Raw genomic sequence first — 14,583 nt, 5'->3', positions numbered from 1 at the left:
TTGTTTATCACGGGAAATAACTACTTGTAGTCGAAAAGAACGACAAATTACGCATGCGTGTTATTAATGCAGGAATTGTCAGTCGAACCCACTGAAAGAGAGTAGAAAGTAAGAAAAAAGCTGATGTTGCGGTTTCAAACGAGTTTTAAGAATTTCGAAATTTTGCATACGAATAGGTTCAAAATATTTTGTTTCGGAAAAATTCAAACACATAAATCATAAACGATAACGTTCTCCTAGACTGCTGTTTGTTTAGACATCGGTTTCTCTTGAGCAAGCTTTGATGGATGTACTTTCTGTGGCAAAACATTCTACCCAATAGCAAAATGGAAATTAATAGAGATACGCACCGATATCCCCTTTAAAGATAGAGCTTGAAAATTTACCTATATGTATCATAAGAGAACATGGTAGCCATCATTTTGCGATTCTTCTCTTTCTCTGAGTTCATTGGAATCTTCATAGCAACCTGTATTGTTTTGGGTTGGTTGCTATGGTGATCTTGGTTCTTATTTGGATGGTTGTCAAGGGTCAATTCTGCCATGAAAACGTCACCATACGAGCCTCTACCGAGAAACTTGCCTTCTTTGAGCTGATCGTGAGCAATAATGTGGCTTTTGTCTAGATCCATGAAACACTGAAGTAAAAAAAAAGAACCTTAAAAGTCAATAAATAACGTTTCGTGGCCTCTTAGGTTCTTAGATATGCCAAATGAACGGGGTAGTGAGTTGTACTTACAAATATACTAAAAAACAGGGGATATGTACTTTACTGTTTCCACGAGTTGAAGATCGTAATGAGGTAACTTACCAAGTCAGGAAAAACATTCTTAGCTTCCAATTGAACATGAAAGGGACATAACAACGGTTTATTGTCACGTATCAACTTCGAAGCTTCTTCCAACTCGAAAGCGATCAGCTTTCCTTGCCCTTGCTGGCGATGCTCTGTCATCAGGTCAGATTCTTCCTCATCCAAATCAAAGGGTCCAAAGTCCACTTCATCTTGACCGTTATTGAAAGTATCAAACTTGCTTTTCACTTCTCCGCCTTCCTCTAAACGGACAGTGACACTTTCGACCCCAAGTTCGTCCAAGACGTCATAGGCCGATGCAAAGGCGCCAACCTCGTGTGTCTCAGCCAGAACTTCAGTGCCGGTTATTTCACCATTACTGTAATGTTGTTCGTTCAAAGATAGCTGTGAGCCCGATCTTCCTTTGATTTCGATCGCTTCACTTAAGCATCTGTCGCAGAACGAAATGCGTCGGATAGCTTTGATACCGTGTAGATCAACGAAAGTGTCAATCTTAGGATACCATTCACCAAGCAAGTTATCTATGTGTTCGGTTGTGATGACAAGAAGTTTACAAGCTGTCTGTGATGAAGCATAATTGGTTCCAGTCACTCGAAATCCAACAAGGTTCTGGCCTTCTCCATCTGCATCTAAAATAAAAAACCATTTATTATTCTTGGTTATTCAGTAAAAGAATGGATAGTTTCACCGGTGATAGGTTTTCACCCTATTGGCCACCAACCCGTAAATAATATAACGGATATAGGCTTTTCGATGAGACAAGCTTTAAAGGCCGGTCTCCACTTGCGCGCGCTGTGATCGCACTTTTTCGAGAAAAGCTACCACGCTATTGGTCAAAAGAAAACTGAAGCAACTCTATTGGCGCGATCTGACGTAAATGGTTGAAAAAAGTTGAAATGTGTTCAACTTTTTTTTCGAGCGCACGCTACATTTTTATGACATAACCTTTTTTCCAAGCAAAAGTGATTGAAGCCAAAAAGTGCGATCACAGCGCGCGCAGTCACCACGTGTGCTAACATGTCACATAACCATTGCGGGTCGACGAAATACAGGTCACGTAATGCGGGATCATCATAATGAAGAAGAATTCCTGTGCAAAAATAGTTTTAATTTGGTTGTACAATATTCTTGTTGGAGACCGGCCTTAAGAACGATGGTAAAAACGATCGAACAATGAATTAGACTGGCGATAACGTAAGACCTCTCGAACGCGAGCATATCTTTAAATAGGATAGACAGACAATGAAAGTCAAACAACGTATTTCATACCATTAGCACTCGGCTTTCGGTGGTTAAACTTCTCAATGGTCAATGTTAAAGATGGTGCCACAATCTCTATGCCAACGCGGGCTGTTGATTCTTGATTTCGACTCTTCACATATACACTTGTCAGCGAATCTGGAAAGTAAAATAAAAACATAAACTTAAAAAGGGATCTCTTAAAGAAAAAAATAGTGAGAAGATTGATGTAACGTTCTTTCCCATACATTCTAAAACTAAAAGCATAAGGCTTTTCATTTATCATTTAAAGAGAGTACTTTCAGGTGCCTGATAAATAAAGGGGTCTAATTGCCGTGCTTCTAAATACCCCAAAATATACTAGAAGCAGGCTATTTATTGCAAAGTAAGGGACTTTTCTTTTGACAGCTAGAATTAATGAACGGTGGAGGGGTCCTACTTAAGTCCGAGGGGGGGGGCGAAAAATTACCAAGCGGGGACCGTTCATTAGGAGTATGGTAAAGACAAAATATAATTGAAAAAACTACTTATATTTGAAAGATTTACTTACTTTTTCCACCATAATAGGGTTCATTAGAGCCCAGTTGACAAACGCGTAACATTTTCGCGCCGAAACATGATAACTCGATACCAGTTTTCCAACAGGCCCATTCAGGGGGTGCAGCTCTCATAAGAGTTTCTTGATCAGCTTTCATCTGCTCAATAGAGGTACGTTTGCCTTGTTGAATGTCACAACATTGAGAAACGATCTTTCCAATTCTGTTGTCTGCAATCAGTCTACAAAATATTACGAAATTATAATCGATCTGGTGAACAGAATAAGTAAGAGAGTAGCAAAAAGTCTATGATCTAAAAAATTCAACAGTGTTAGGGGCCAAGCCTGGGGTCCTGTGACATCTTTTTTACGACCTAGCTATTTTTAGTCCATTCCAAAGAACAGTATATTATAAGATATTTTTGAGAGGAAGGACGCGGATTAGGCCCGGGAAAACTTTTTGTGACCATAATAGTGACGCCATAGGCAAAACGAGGGGCAGGAAAATAACTGATTTTCAAAATTCGAAATAAACGAAAATGATTGGTACCATCTGACAGAGCATGAAATTCTGAGCAAAAAATGTATTACAGCAACTCTCTGACTCAAACACAAAAAGAAATACAGCCTCTTGAAGTTCAGAAACATACCAACGTCAGTACGATCAAGATAAGATTTGACGTCGAATCACAGTAGAGCTGACAGCTAGTTGGTCTTAAAGCGGCTGTATTTCTTTGTGTGTTTTAGTCAGAGAGTTGTTGTAATACATTTTTATGCTCAGAATTTTATGCTCTTTCTAATGGTACCAATCATTTTCGTTTATTTTGACTTTTGAAAATTAGTTATTTTCCTACCCCTCGTTTTCCCTTGCAGTTTTGCCTATGGCGTCACTATTATGGTCACAAAAAGTTTTCCCGGGCCTAATCCGCGTCCTTCCTCTCAAAAATATCTTATAACATATTGTTCTTTGGAATGGACTAAGAACGGCTAGGTCGTATAAAAGATGTCACGGGACCCCAGGCTTGGCCCCTACTATGTAGACAAAATTTAAGCTTTAGTATTGAAAACATCTGAAAGATGATGTCCTAATGTTCCATGAATGATTTGAATCTCTTGGTTTTGATTCTAACTGATTGAAGGTAGTTCAGAGAAAATTACCTTGTCAAAAGTCGAGCCCAGAAACCACTCGGAACGTATGACATCAAGTATTGTCTTCTCAAAACACTTCCATTCAAGTAAGCGTTGACGTTCATTGCTTTACGTAGTTCTTCAGATTCGTTTTCCGCAATTACGGTACATTCTTTCTGCTTGTCTGGTAACAAGGACGGGATCAATAGAAATTTCTCCGAAATCTTTATCGCGACTTCAAATTTCGACATTAGTTCGACATACTTCATGACCATATCAGTAGGGAAACGTTTTTCTCCTTTGAAAATTTGACTTTTGAGATCAGAGATTTTGAGGACGCCATTTTTGATGAACGGGTTCACGCTACGTACAGTCACCACGTGCGCTAACATATCGCATAACCATTGCGGGTCAACGAAATACAGGTCACGTAATGCGGGATCATCGTAATGAAGAAGGATTCCTGTACAAGAATAGTTTTAATTGGTTGGTTACACTATTCTTTTCACACAAAATTGAAACGAGTAGAAAAAGCAGAAAAAGTAGGTATCCTTAAAATTGCACACTCACACTTTTTTAACAAACCTAGTTCCTAGTTCCCTGTAAAAGTTAAAGCATGGCAAACATGGCGAAAAACTTATACTGGAACAGCAAAAGTAACAAAGAAAGAAGTCTTTCCAAATTGAGAGGCACGCTAAAAAAAATATTAGACACATTTTTATCAGCAATGATTTGAAAACGATAATTTTTTATCTTATACCATAATCGTGTAGAAATTGGACAGCTTGGTCGAGTTCTTCCGTTCCATTTCTTAAATCACAACCAGTCAACGTTAAATGTTCCAACACCTTCTTCCTGGAATTGTGAAAAAATTCAATTGAAAGTTTCATATTACAGTTAACGCTCTCTAATTCGATTTTCAAGGGGAATTGGATTTCATCAAATAAGGAGGTGTATCGAATAGTACAGCATCGGTTATGAGAATTTCATGATGACGGCGTCTGACTTTCAATATCATCAAATAACGGAGAATATTGAATAGTAAAACAGCGGATTACAAAGCGTCAGCTGTGTAAAATGTGTTCCTCTGAAGAATAAATCGAACCTTCTTAGCCTTCTCAGGTCAATGAAGTCCGTCTCCTGAAGATGGTCATGTTGAAATGTTATTCACGGTGAAAGAGATCTGAATCTTTATACCGTTTATACTGTTTTTTGCCGCATAAATTCTCGATATTTTGGAAGGTGAAATTCAGCTAAAAAAGGTTTTTTCAAGAAAACAAAATTTAAAATAGACAAAAACTAACCTGAACTTTGCTTCATTGAGAACGGGCATGTCATGACGACTATTCAACTCATCCATAATCTTTGTGACAGCTTTTTCAACGTCGATGTAAGATTTTGGAATCTTTGTCTCCAGCAAAGATGTGCTACCTATAATGAACGCATAATAATGTTTCAAAATTAAGGAAGGGGCGTTTTTTCACCTACTAAAGTATCTCTAGGTCGAAATTTTCACCTTCAAAAGCTTCGGAATCAAATGTGTTCGTTCGAATAAAGTTCCTTTCATTTATAATACAAAAATTCTATTAACGATTGTTGAGGCTTTTAGGCTTTTTCCTTGCCTTTTTGTAACTTTCTTTTACAAAAACAAAGGATTTGGAAATACTTACTGTTCTTGTTGGCTTTCAACGCAACGACAGTGTCATAAATGAGCTGGCGAACACGTGCTACCGATCGTTGACTTTTCGAATTGACTTCAATGACTTGAACGACTTTTGGTAATCCTTTCTTGGCGAGATCAGGAACACTACCACCGCATTTGGTGGATACAAAACGCTTGTAGATTTCTTTGCGCATGTCTTCTACGTAGTTTTTACGCTTGTTTTCAGCTTCATCGAGAAACGTGCCGACAATGATGACACTGCAGTTTGGTGCTCTTTCCTGAAAAGTCATATACAGGTTTTTTATAAGAATATAAAAAAAATTGGATGCTTTTTGAGTTTTAATCTTAAAATGTTCTTAATATATTCTTATTTTCAACATTTTTAGAGTATTGTCTATTTTTCTAAGAAATTGGGTGTTTTAGAGTCCACAAAGCCTATAAATTTTCTTAATCCGCTCTTAATATTTTGGCTATCGAAGCCTTATGTTCTTATAGTTTATTTATAAATAAAAGTACTTATAAGCAACTTTCAGGAGACGAATCAAATCAATAATTGCACTCTAGTTCAGTTTTAGTGCCCAACTCCAGGAGATGTAAGAAATAAGATACTTGAAGCTAACACACAAACAAGAAATATGAGGCAGGTGTTTCTGTTACATAAAAGCTACATGTATTTTATTCGATTGGACCTGGGAAATATTTTCCAAATCCAATGAAATAGAAATAGCAACCATCCAATGTTCGAAGAAATTCGTGGTTATCTATATACTAAAAGTCTAATTTTCTATGAGCCGTGGGGAAGCCATTATGGATTTTTTTCCAAGTCTCTTTTTAGATCGAGCTCCGAGCGGGAAAACAGTGCAGTGTTCTTTTTTCGAGGCGGAGTACGTTTCATTTGAGACACGTCACTGGAAAACATGCCTACGGCTCCTTGCCGATCGGGAAACGTCGCGCGGTTCGGAAGCGTATCTCCGTTTTCGAAATTCTACTTTACTGGTAATTTTCGTAAAAGTAAATAAAACATTGAATAGCAAGAATCTCAACAGCTATTTTGCTTTTTCTTTCTTTGGTTTCTTAATATTGATTGATTGATCTGGTCTCTCTGCTCTGGTCACTGGTGCCATCGTTTGTACATGGATAGGGAATGGTTTAATGGTTATGGTATCCTGTTTCTTATAAATAGAGAACATTTTGTTATGGATTTGTACAGTTGTTCTCTTCAGAAATTATTATGGGGCTTATCGCAACCAACCATCTTAACAAAATAAACAAAGACCAAAGACCGACCAATGGAAACATTTACTTTAGCCCTCTTGAAAATTGAGAGTGGCATATTTTTGCTGGCACATGGTAATACATCCAAGTAATTTGGTAGTCTTTGTAGGGCGGCAATCACAAATATGTTCGTTTCCACGACCGGCCGACTCACTTTGTAGACCGACTGACCGCCTCACTTTGTATACCGACCGACCGCATCACTTTGTAGACCAACCGACCGCCTCACTTTTGTAGACCGAGCAAGCGTCTCACTTTTTAGACCGAGCGACCGACTCACTTTTTAGACCGACTGACCGACTCACGTTTTAGACCGACCGACCCACTCACTTTTTAGACCGACCGACCGACTCATTTTTAGACCGACCAACCGACTCACTTTTTTAGACCGACTGACCGACTCACTTTTTAGATAGACCGACCGACTCACTTTTGTAAGACCAACCGACCGCCTCACTTTTTAGACCGAGCGACTGTCTCACTTTTTAGACTGACCAACCGACTCACTTTTTAGACCGATGGACCGACTCACTTTTTAGACCGACTGACCGACTCACTTTTTAGACCAACTGACCGACTCACTTTTTAGACCGACCGACCGACTCACGTTTTAGACCGACCGACCAACCGACTCACGTTTTAGACCGACCGACCCACTCACTTTTTAGACCAATGGACCGACTCACTTTTTAGACCGACTGACGGACTCAATTTTTAGACCGACCGACTCTTTATTTTATAAGAACACTTTATTTTCCATAATTTTTATTATGTTGTAAATAGGAAAAGGTTATAGTTATTGACACCATCATGATAAAATGAATCATTCTAATTTCATTCAGATTTATATACATTAAATTTATCACTAGCACCTCTTTAATTAACACTAAACCTCATTATAAAAATATTGACATTATCCTATCTTCCATTTCTTTGGGTTCCTTTATAGTATTGAGCGGCTGATATTTTCATTTTATGCGGTACCAGTTTTTTGTCCTCAATAAATTCATGTTGTCTGTGTAGTAAATGGTTTTGGCCTTCGAGCTTAGCTTCTTGCTTTTAAAGTATTCAGTTGTTAATCATTATATGTCTATATAAAAGTAAAATGGTTAATCGGGAAGGAAAATAGGAAAAAAAACTTTTTCTAATCTGTGACACATTTTGGTTCCTTGTGTTTTTGTTTACATTGGGAATCCGCCATTTTTCTTTAAATCCGTTCACATAGCAACGTGATAGACCGTATATTTTATAGCCCGGGCTTTTACGGAAGATAGCTAAGAAACTTAACAAGACGATATCTCGAGATTGAAAAGGAGTTACGAGATGGTTGACCCCTCATTGGATCGGGAATTTAATAGAGAACAATTTGGCAGGGGTAAGAGTGGGTATATCCTGGGGTATATAGAGATTTTCTGAAATAAATGTATTCAAACTGAGGCATTTTGGTTCCGATGACGTCATCCAAACCTGAAAATCCAATATCTGGAGTTTGAGCAGGATTTAAGCAATGATATTGATTGACGTCACAAAACATGACATTTGCGATTTTTCCAGTTTTGATCGGTCTCAAGTGGCAATTTTTCGTTCTTTGGGAATAAATCAGTCCATAATATTCCCTTTACTTACTATCCAAAGGGCTTCTGATGCGTTCAGCTTATCTACTCCTCGGCGGGTGCGACGCCGGGTGACGGCTAGTATATTACTATTGAGGGATTAAAAAACATTTGATTTGCAGATAAAATTGCGACAAACCTGAATATTCAACAGCCATTGTTGCATTGAATCGATCCCATCCAAACCATCCGTCAATCTCCACATTACCAAATATAAAGCTCTCTTGGAAAGGAAACACTGATGTGTTGCGTAGTACTCCGTCTGAAAGTGGTGGAAAGTTTTGAGAAAATGAGTTGAGAAAACAAACTTTTTTCAGCAGAAGGTTTATAATTGTGTCACAGGGGTGTCACTTTTTAACGTTTTGAGAAGTGGTGTAGGTGTAATCAAGCTATCTATCTATATATTTTAGCATTAAACATGAATAGACAGTCTTAACAATCCGTGTACTTAAAAGTGGTATTACATAAACGCCACTTATAAGCTCTCATTTTGAGTAATCAAGACTCGATTATTCATTCCCGAACGAAACTTTGCTCACAACAAAAAGCAAATTGATCGAGCACAAAAACATGACAAAACAAGATTATGTGACCGCTGTGAAAGAACCCGATAGCTCGATAATCTGGCTTTCTTGCAAGCAATATAACAGTAAAGAGTCAGAGTTAGATTCTTTGGGTTTATACAAACCTGTCCAGCGAAATCCCAAGTACTGAATTTGATTTGTAATTTTTTTCCATATATCCAGTCCGATACATCCACTCCCACCGTGCTCTTGTTCCCTTTGTCCAAACCTAAAAATGACAAATAATTTGTATTACATAAGGTTTAATCGAGCTCGAAAGATGGATTGAGGTTTGACTGATAAAATTCTTCTATAGTAGAGTCTCTATAACTGGAACACAGACGAAGAACACTAAACTTGTTCGAGTCTCCCTGACTTTAAAGCTATGGAGACATCATTACAATAAGGCATTGTTAACTGAAGGGACCAGAAAATTGTTCGAGTTAAAGAGAAACAACTGTGATTAGAAATGCGTGAATTTCATGTTTTATATGATAAATTGACTCCAAGAGAGAACTTGATCAACAAATTCTAATTAGAGGATGGTAGTATTTACATTTTTGACTTCGTCTTCGATCGTTGAAATGACATTGATAATCAACATCTTTGAACGTCCCTTGGCCTTCTTTACGTAGAGCATGAAGTAACGTCGTTTTACCGATACCGTGAGTGCCGACAATCATTAACTTAATGTTCGGGTAGAGTTGAGCACTAAGAAGAAAGATGAAAACAGAGGGTCAAAGTTTTACTCTTAGGGAGATTTTAAGCAAGGCGTTGACGTAAATTAAAACTTTTTTGACAGCTTAAAATTTAATCCAAAATTAATGAACAAGAGGGGTTATTAATAACTTTCGGAAGGGGGCGGCTAACAAACGGGTGACACCTGAGAGAACACGGGAAAGTGAAAGTAAAATTCACTTGTAAACCTGTAGTATAACTGAAAAGCTGAAAAAAGAGTTTTTTACTCGCAGGCTAGTTAAAGAGGAGTTATGCAAAGACCCGATAAAAACAGGATATACTAAGGTGTTTCAAAATTCTCAACGAAAAATACTCCCAAGGGAAAATAGCCATACTTATCATGGAGCGATTTGAGATAACCAATCAGCGATCTGACGTCAACTCTCCCGTCATGCATTGCGTTCTCGATCACGTTTTTTGGTGGGTCTTTCAAATGAAGACTTTCAATCTTCAGTTCATATAATCCATTACATAATCCAAGTTCGGAAGGTAGTACAGTAAGGTTGTTATTATGGCTCAGAATCAAGGAAGAGAGATTTTTCAAGCGGCCGATTCCAGGGGGTACTTTAGAAAGTTTGTTATGACTAATATCCAAGATTTTCAAATCGGGAAACAAAACATTTGGTCTTTCCTTGTCAGTATTCCGTAGACAGACTTGTAAACTTTCTAACGAGTTTTTGTTCAACATCAAACGGTTGAGTTCCGTTAATTGCTTATGTTTTCTGTGCAGGCATGTTTTCCGTTGTTTTCCCTGCGGAAAAGAGTTCCGAGAATGTTTTCGGACAAGTGCGTAACAAATGTTATTGACAATTTCAGCTTCTTTCCCAGCCATCAGGTTGAAGTATTTCAAATGATTATCTGAAATATCTAACGCCATTAAATGCTCAGGAAGTGAACTTAACGAGTCCACCTCCGTAATTTTATTCTTGCTTATAACTAATCGAGACAAGTTGGGCGCTAAGCAAGGCAGGCCAGGCGGGATAACAGTGAGTTCGTTATCGGACACGTCAAGACGGCCGATGCCGGATTTTTTGAAGATCTCAACTTCGTCATCAGCATCACTTTCGTCGCTCTCTTCATTCCATGACGGTCTTTTCGGAAAACATGTCGGTTCAGACGCATAACTGTGACGATGATTTTTCTTGTTAGCATGACTACCGTCCGGAACATCCGTGTTCTTGGCCGGTGCTGTGTTCATTCTACAATCAAATAAAAAATAGTACCGCTGTATCTTCTTTCCGCAAAGCTGGTAAGGTTAAAAAATGGAGAAATTTCCAAATAAACAGGCTACATGCTGAATGGACCTACCTGAAGATTGACGAAATAAGACAATTGAAAAATGAGAACAATAGTATGAAAATGCAGAATAATCCGGCGATTCTCGGCTGTTCTGACGATTTTTAGAAAGTTCCATGTACCAAAATCAGTTTCATTGAAAATTGAACCATGTTTAATCGTGGAAATTCTTGTAAATCATATTTTTGTTTGAAAAAAACAAAGACATGAAACGAAAAAATCCAATGAAAATCTGCAAAAACGGAAATTTCCGGCTTTTTTGGCCGGAAAAAACATTTTCTCAAAAATCAGACTCGGCCATGTTTTGAGCATTGCGAATACGCATCTTTCTGCAAAAAATCAGAAAATACTAATGATAAAATCTCCAGAAAATGCCAAAAAAACAGTGTTTCCGGAATATTTCCGGTATTTTCGGCCGGAAAAAAATGTTTTTCGATTATCTGGCTCCGTCACATTTTAGGTATTGTCATTTTGCATCAGTGTGCAAAATTTCATAAAAAAATATAAAGTACAGCTCGAGAAATTCAAGAAATACTGTCTTTCCGGCGAAAATAGGTTGTTCCGGCGATTTTTGAATAGTTCCGGCTTCAAAAATCAATTTTATTGGAAATTGAAACATAACAACATTGATGGTGGGCATTGCTATTAATAATGTTTTTGAATGAAAAAATAACCAATTATAAAGAAAAAGTCCAATGAAAATCCAGAAAAACGGCAATTTCCGGCATATTTCCGGCATTTTCTGCCGGAAAATTTTTTTCTCCAAAATCGGACTCGGCCATGTTTCGGGCGTTGTTAATACGCACCTTGGAGCAAAAAATCAGAAAAAACTAATGATAAAATCTCGAGTTTGGAAAAAATGGACCAAAATTTAGGAAAAAGTCTCTCAAAGGGTCCCAAAATCACCAAAATTTTGTCTCTCAAAGGGTTGATTTTTTGATTTTCGGTTCGGACATACCCGTCACCTCGCAAACCTAACAGTTTTTCCGGCATATTTCCGGCAAAAAAAATTTTTTTTCCCGAAAATCAGGCTCCGTCACATTTTGCATCATAGTGCAAAAAATTAGAAAAAAATAATGAGCCAATCCCGAGAAAAGCTGGCAACAGACGAACGGACGAACGAACGAACGGACATGGGTTAATTTAAAGGACCTCCTCCACCGGGCCGGGGTACCCGGAGGTAGGTCCAAAAAATAACTAATAAATGATAGTCTTACAATGTTTTTTGCAAAGCTATGTGCACGGGCTAGAGTAATACTTACTTTTTGATTTTCTTTTCACTAGCCGAGGCATTTCCAGCAAACATGGGAAGACTTTTCAAACAATTATGTTCCAAGTGGAGGGTCTTAAGAGATGGTGCAATCCACATTTCAAAAGGTAACGTGCCGATCTTGTTCCAACCAAAATTCGCAGTCTGCAAGTTGGGCATTTCGAAAACATTCTTAGGAATATCTTTTAGGTGATTATGACTCATATCAAGAGTTTCTAAGCTAGGACAGTTCCAATTTAAAGTAAACATAGCAAAGGCGTCAGTCTCTTCTCTCGTCACATCTTCAATAGATGGAACAGCTTCTAAACTACTTGATGATGTAGGTATCGTGCTCAAATTGTTCTCAGATAAATTCAAGTTCTTTAAAGAAGGCATTTGAAAGAGCATTAGGGGAACAGATTCTAAGCTATTATTCGATAGATCGATACTCGTAAACAGTTTCAAAGTTAGCCCCATGTCTTGTCTCAATTTAGGTCCAACGTTTGGAGAATTGAGGCTAATTCCAGCCTCTATGAGCCACTCTTCTTTGACGAGATCTAAGCCTTTTTTATGCCATGAAACACTGACACTTTTCAAATGTAAATTCATCTCAGAAGCTGCTAATACCATCTCGTGGTCACTTTGTTGAACGTCTAGAAAAAGTTAAACAGATTTAAACAGAGTGAGTATTATTTTTTTAATTTTAAAAAGCCTCTTTAGATGTTTGAAACGATCAAACAAAGACGATTGATTCTCTAATGATGATAGAGTGCATAGATGAAAACAAGGTGTCTACGCGGCGGATCTACGTTCAAAATAGTTAACATCTTTACCATCGAGGAAAAATTCTTCAGAAAGAAATTAGCGACACCAAACATTTTTGTTACTTTGTTTTGCTTTGTCACCCAGCTTTGTTACCAATACACTTGATACTCTCTAATTCGAACCTTTCTCTAATTCGAAAAAAAGTATTAGTCCCTTGAATATCGAATTAGAGAGAAACGCAATTGTATGTGTTTTAATATTATAGTCTTACCATGATTTAAGATGATTTGTGCCATTTGTTCGTTACCACTCTGAACAGCTTCAATTCTTGCCACATTTTCACGATCACGAAACCCATGATGCAATAATAGCCTAGCCATCTCGTCATATCCCTGTTGGCAAGCATACTGTAGAATGGAGTACTTGAAGCCCGATGAATCAATCAGAGGCTGATAAAGGTCAACTTCGTACTTCAAAAACAATTCAACAATATCGAGCTTGTTTAACGTGAGGGCGTGATGAAAGGGCGTTTTATCGTTGGCAATACAATCAATGATTAACGCCCCAGGCGGTACACCATTAGCAGTTTGACTATAATGCAATAATTTAATGAAGCGTATAAGTATTCGTTTGGGTAAACGACCCATGAAAAACCTATCTTCTAAAATATTACTAATTTTTCGTCTGCTAAGATTTTCTTTGTGAAACCCTACTGTTATGACAATGATTTCAAACAAAAAAACAACAAACTAAAAACCGTCTAATAGGAAACAGCGATGGTCGACCGTGAGCTCTGTCAAAGACCAAGATCAAAGAATGATGATGGTGATGAACAAACCTCTACCGGAGCCTATTTAAAGAATTAAAGAGCCAGAAGAGAAAAAGAGGAAGTTTTTGACTGACCTGAGCGGAATGACGGGTTCACAGTCAAGTAGTAATTGACATATCGATTGACCACCGTGTATAACAGCCAAGTGTAATGGAGTGTAACCAGATTTCATGGCTTTGTTAACATCAACATAAAAGACTTCTTCGGCTGGCAATGAGTCTAAGAGAAAGGAAAGTCAATTTCTATAATACTTAATTATTTCTTTATAGGTGATAGATGGATAGATATGCCTTCCGATGCATCGGAATGGGTCCTACCTACGATGGAGTAGGAATCACAGCGCAAGCAGACATTGCAACCCTGCAGATGCGAGCTGCCGAGCCATGGTGTATACCACGACACTCGAACTACACGGAAGAACGGATGTCCTCACCTTTTAAGTGTCTCAGCACACCACAATGTCTGGAACATCTACCCATACTCTTTTATCAGAGTTATGTTACCCAATTCCCCTCACATGGCATGGGTTGACCCGGGCGAAGGAGCATTCACTTGCCAAGTGAATCGTAGTGCCACGGTGGGTATCGAACTCGAGCCTCCTGAACAGAAGTCGAGCACGATAACCAATAGACCACTACGCCTATTTCTTTATGTTTAAGTTGAAATTAATGCAATTAGTATATTTGACATCGTTAAAAAGTATTACAAAACGACATTTCCAAGAGACTATAGCTTTTTAGGGAAGAAAGAATGTGAAGAAACCAATGCAGAGTTTTTCTGTCTAAAATTCGATTCTTCTTCGAGATGGCTTGAAAAATCAGACCTTTTAAAGCAATTTCATCCTCCCAAGCACAGGACCAGGAAAGGTTCTTAGAAGACA

The 14,583-nt window shown here is 38.0% G+C and overlaps 1 protein-coding gene across 2 annotated transcripts in view; it reads right to left on the bottom strand.

Annotated features, from left to right (window-relative positions):
• Window positions 1-14,583, bottom strand: part of LOC136799965 (leucine-rich repeat serine/threonine-protein kinase 1-like) — a 43,586-nt gene that overhangs the window by 10,983 nt on the left and 18,020 nt on the right. For both annotated transcript variants that reach the window (XM_067056584.1, XM_067056585.1), the window contains exons 9-23: window positions 13,778-13,922; window positions 13,146-13,465; window positions 12,123-12,762; window positions 9,900-10,763; window positions 9,383-9,537; window positions 8,952-9,055; window positions 8,403-8,525; window positions 5,383-5,653; window positions 5,017-5,143; window positions 4,473-4,567; window positions 3,743-4,175; window positions 2,600-2,826; window positions 2,080-2,208; window positions 811-1,439; window positions 387-637 (exon numbers count right to left, since the gene is read on the bottom strand). In XM_067056584.1, the coding sequence (XP_066912685.1) occupies window positions 387-637; window positions 811-1,439; window positions 2,080-2,208; window positions 2,600-2,826; window positions 3,743-4,175; window positions 4,473-4,567; window positions 5,017-5,143; window positions 5,383-5,653; window positions 8,403-8,525; window positions 8,952-9,055; window positions 9,383-9,537; window positions 9,900-10,763; window positions 12,123-12,762; window positions 13,146-13,465; window positions 13,778-13,922 (4,513 nt within the window). The remainder of the gene's footprint in view (window positions 1-386; window positions 638-810; window positions 1,440-2,079; window positions 2,209-2,599; window positions 2,827-3,742; window positions 4,176-4,472; window positions 4,568-5,016; window positions 5,144-5,382; window positions 5,654-8,402; window positions 8,526-8,951; window positions 9,056-9,382; window positions 9,538-9,899; window positions 10,764-12,122; window positions 12,763-13,145; window positions 13,466-13,777; window positions 13,923-14,583) is intronic.

Source organism: Clytia hemisphaerica, unplaced genomic scaffold (genome assembly GCF_902728285.1).
Source record: "Clytia hemisphaerica strain Z4C2 unplaced genomic scaffold, Clytia hemisphaerica genome assembly, whole genome shotgun sequence".
NCBI classification, from domain to species: domain Eukaryota; kingdom Metazoa; phylum Cnidaria; class Hydrozoa; order Leptothecata; family Clytiidae; genus Clytia; species Clytia hemisphaerica.
Note: the sequence above shows the minus strand (reverse complement) of the source record. Positions and strands in the feature narration are given on the sequence as shown.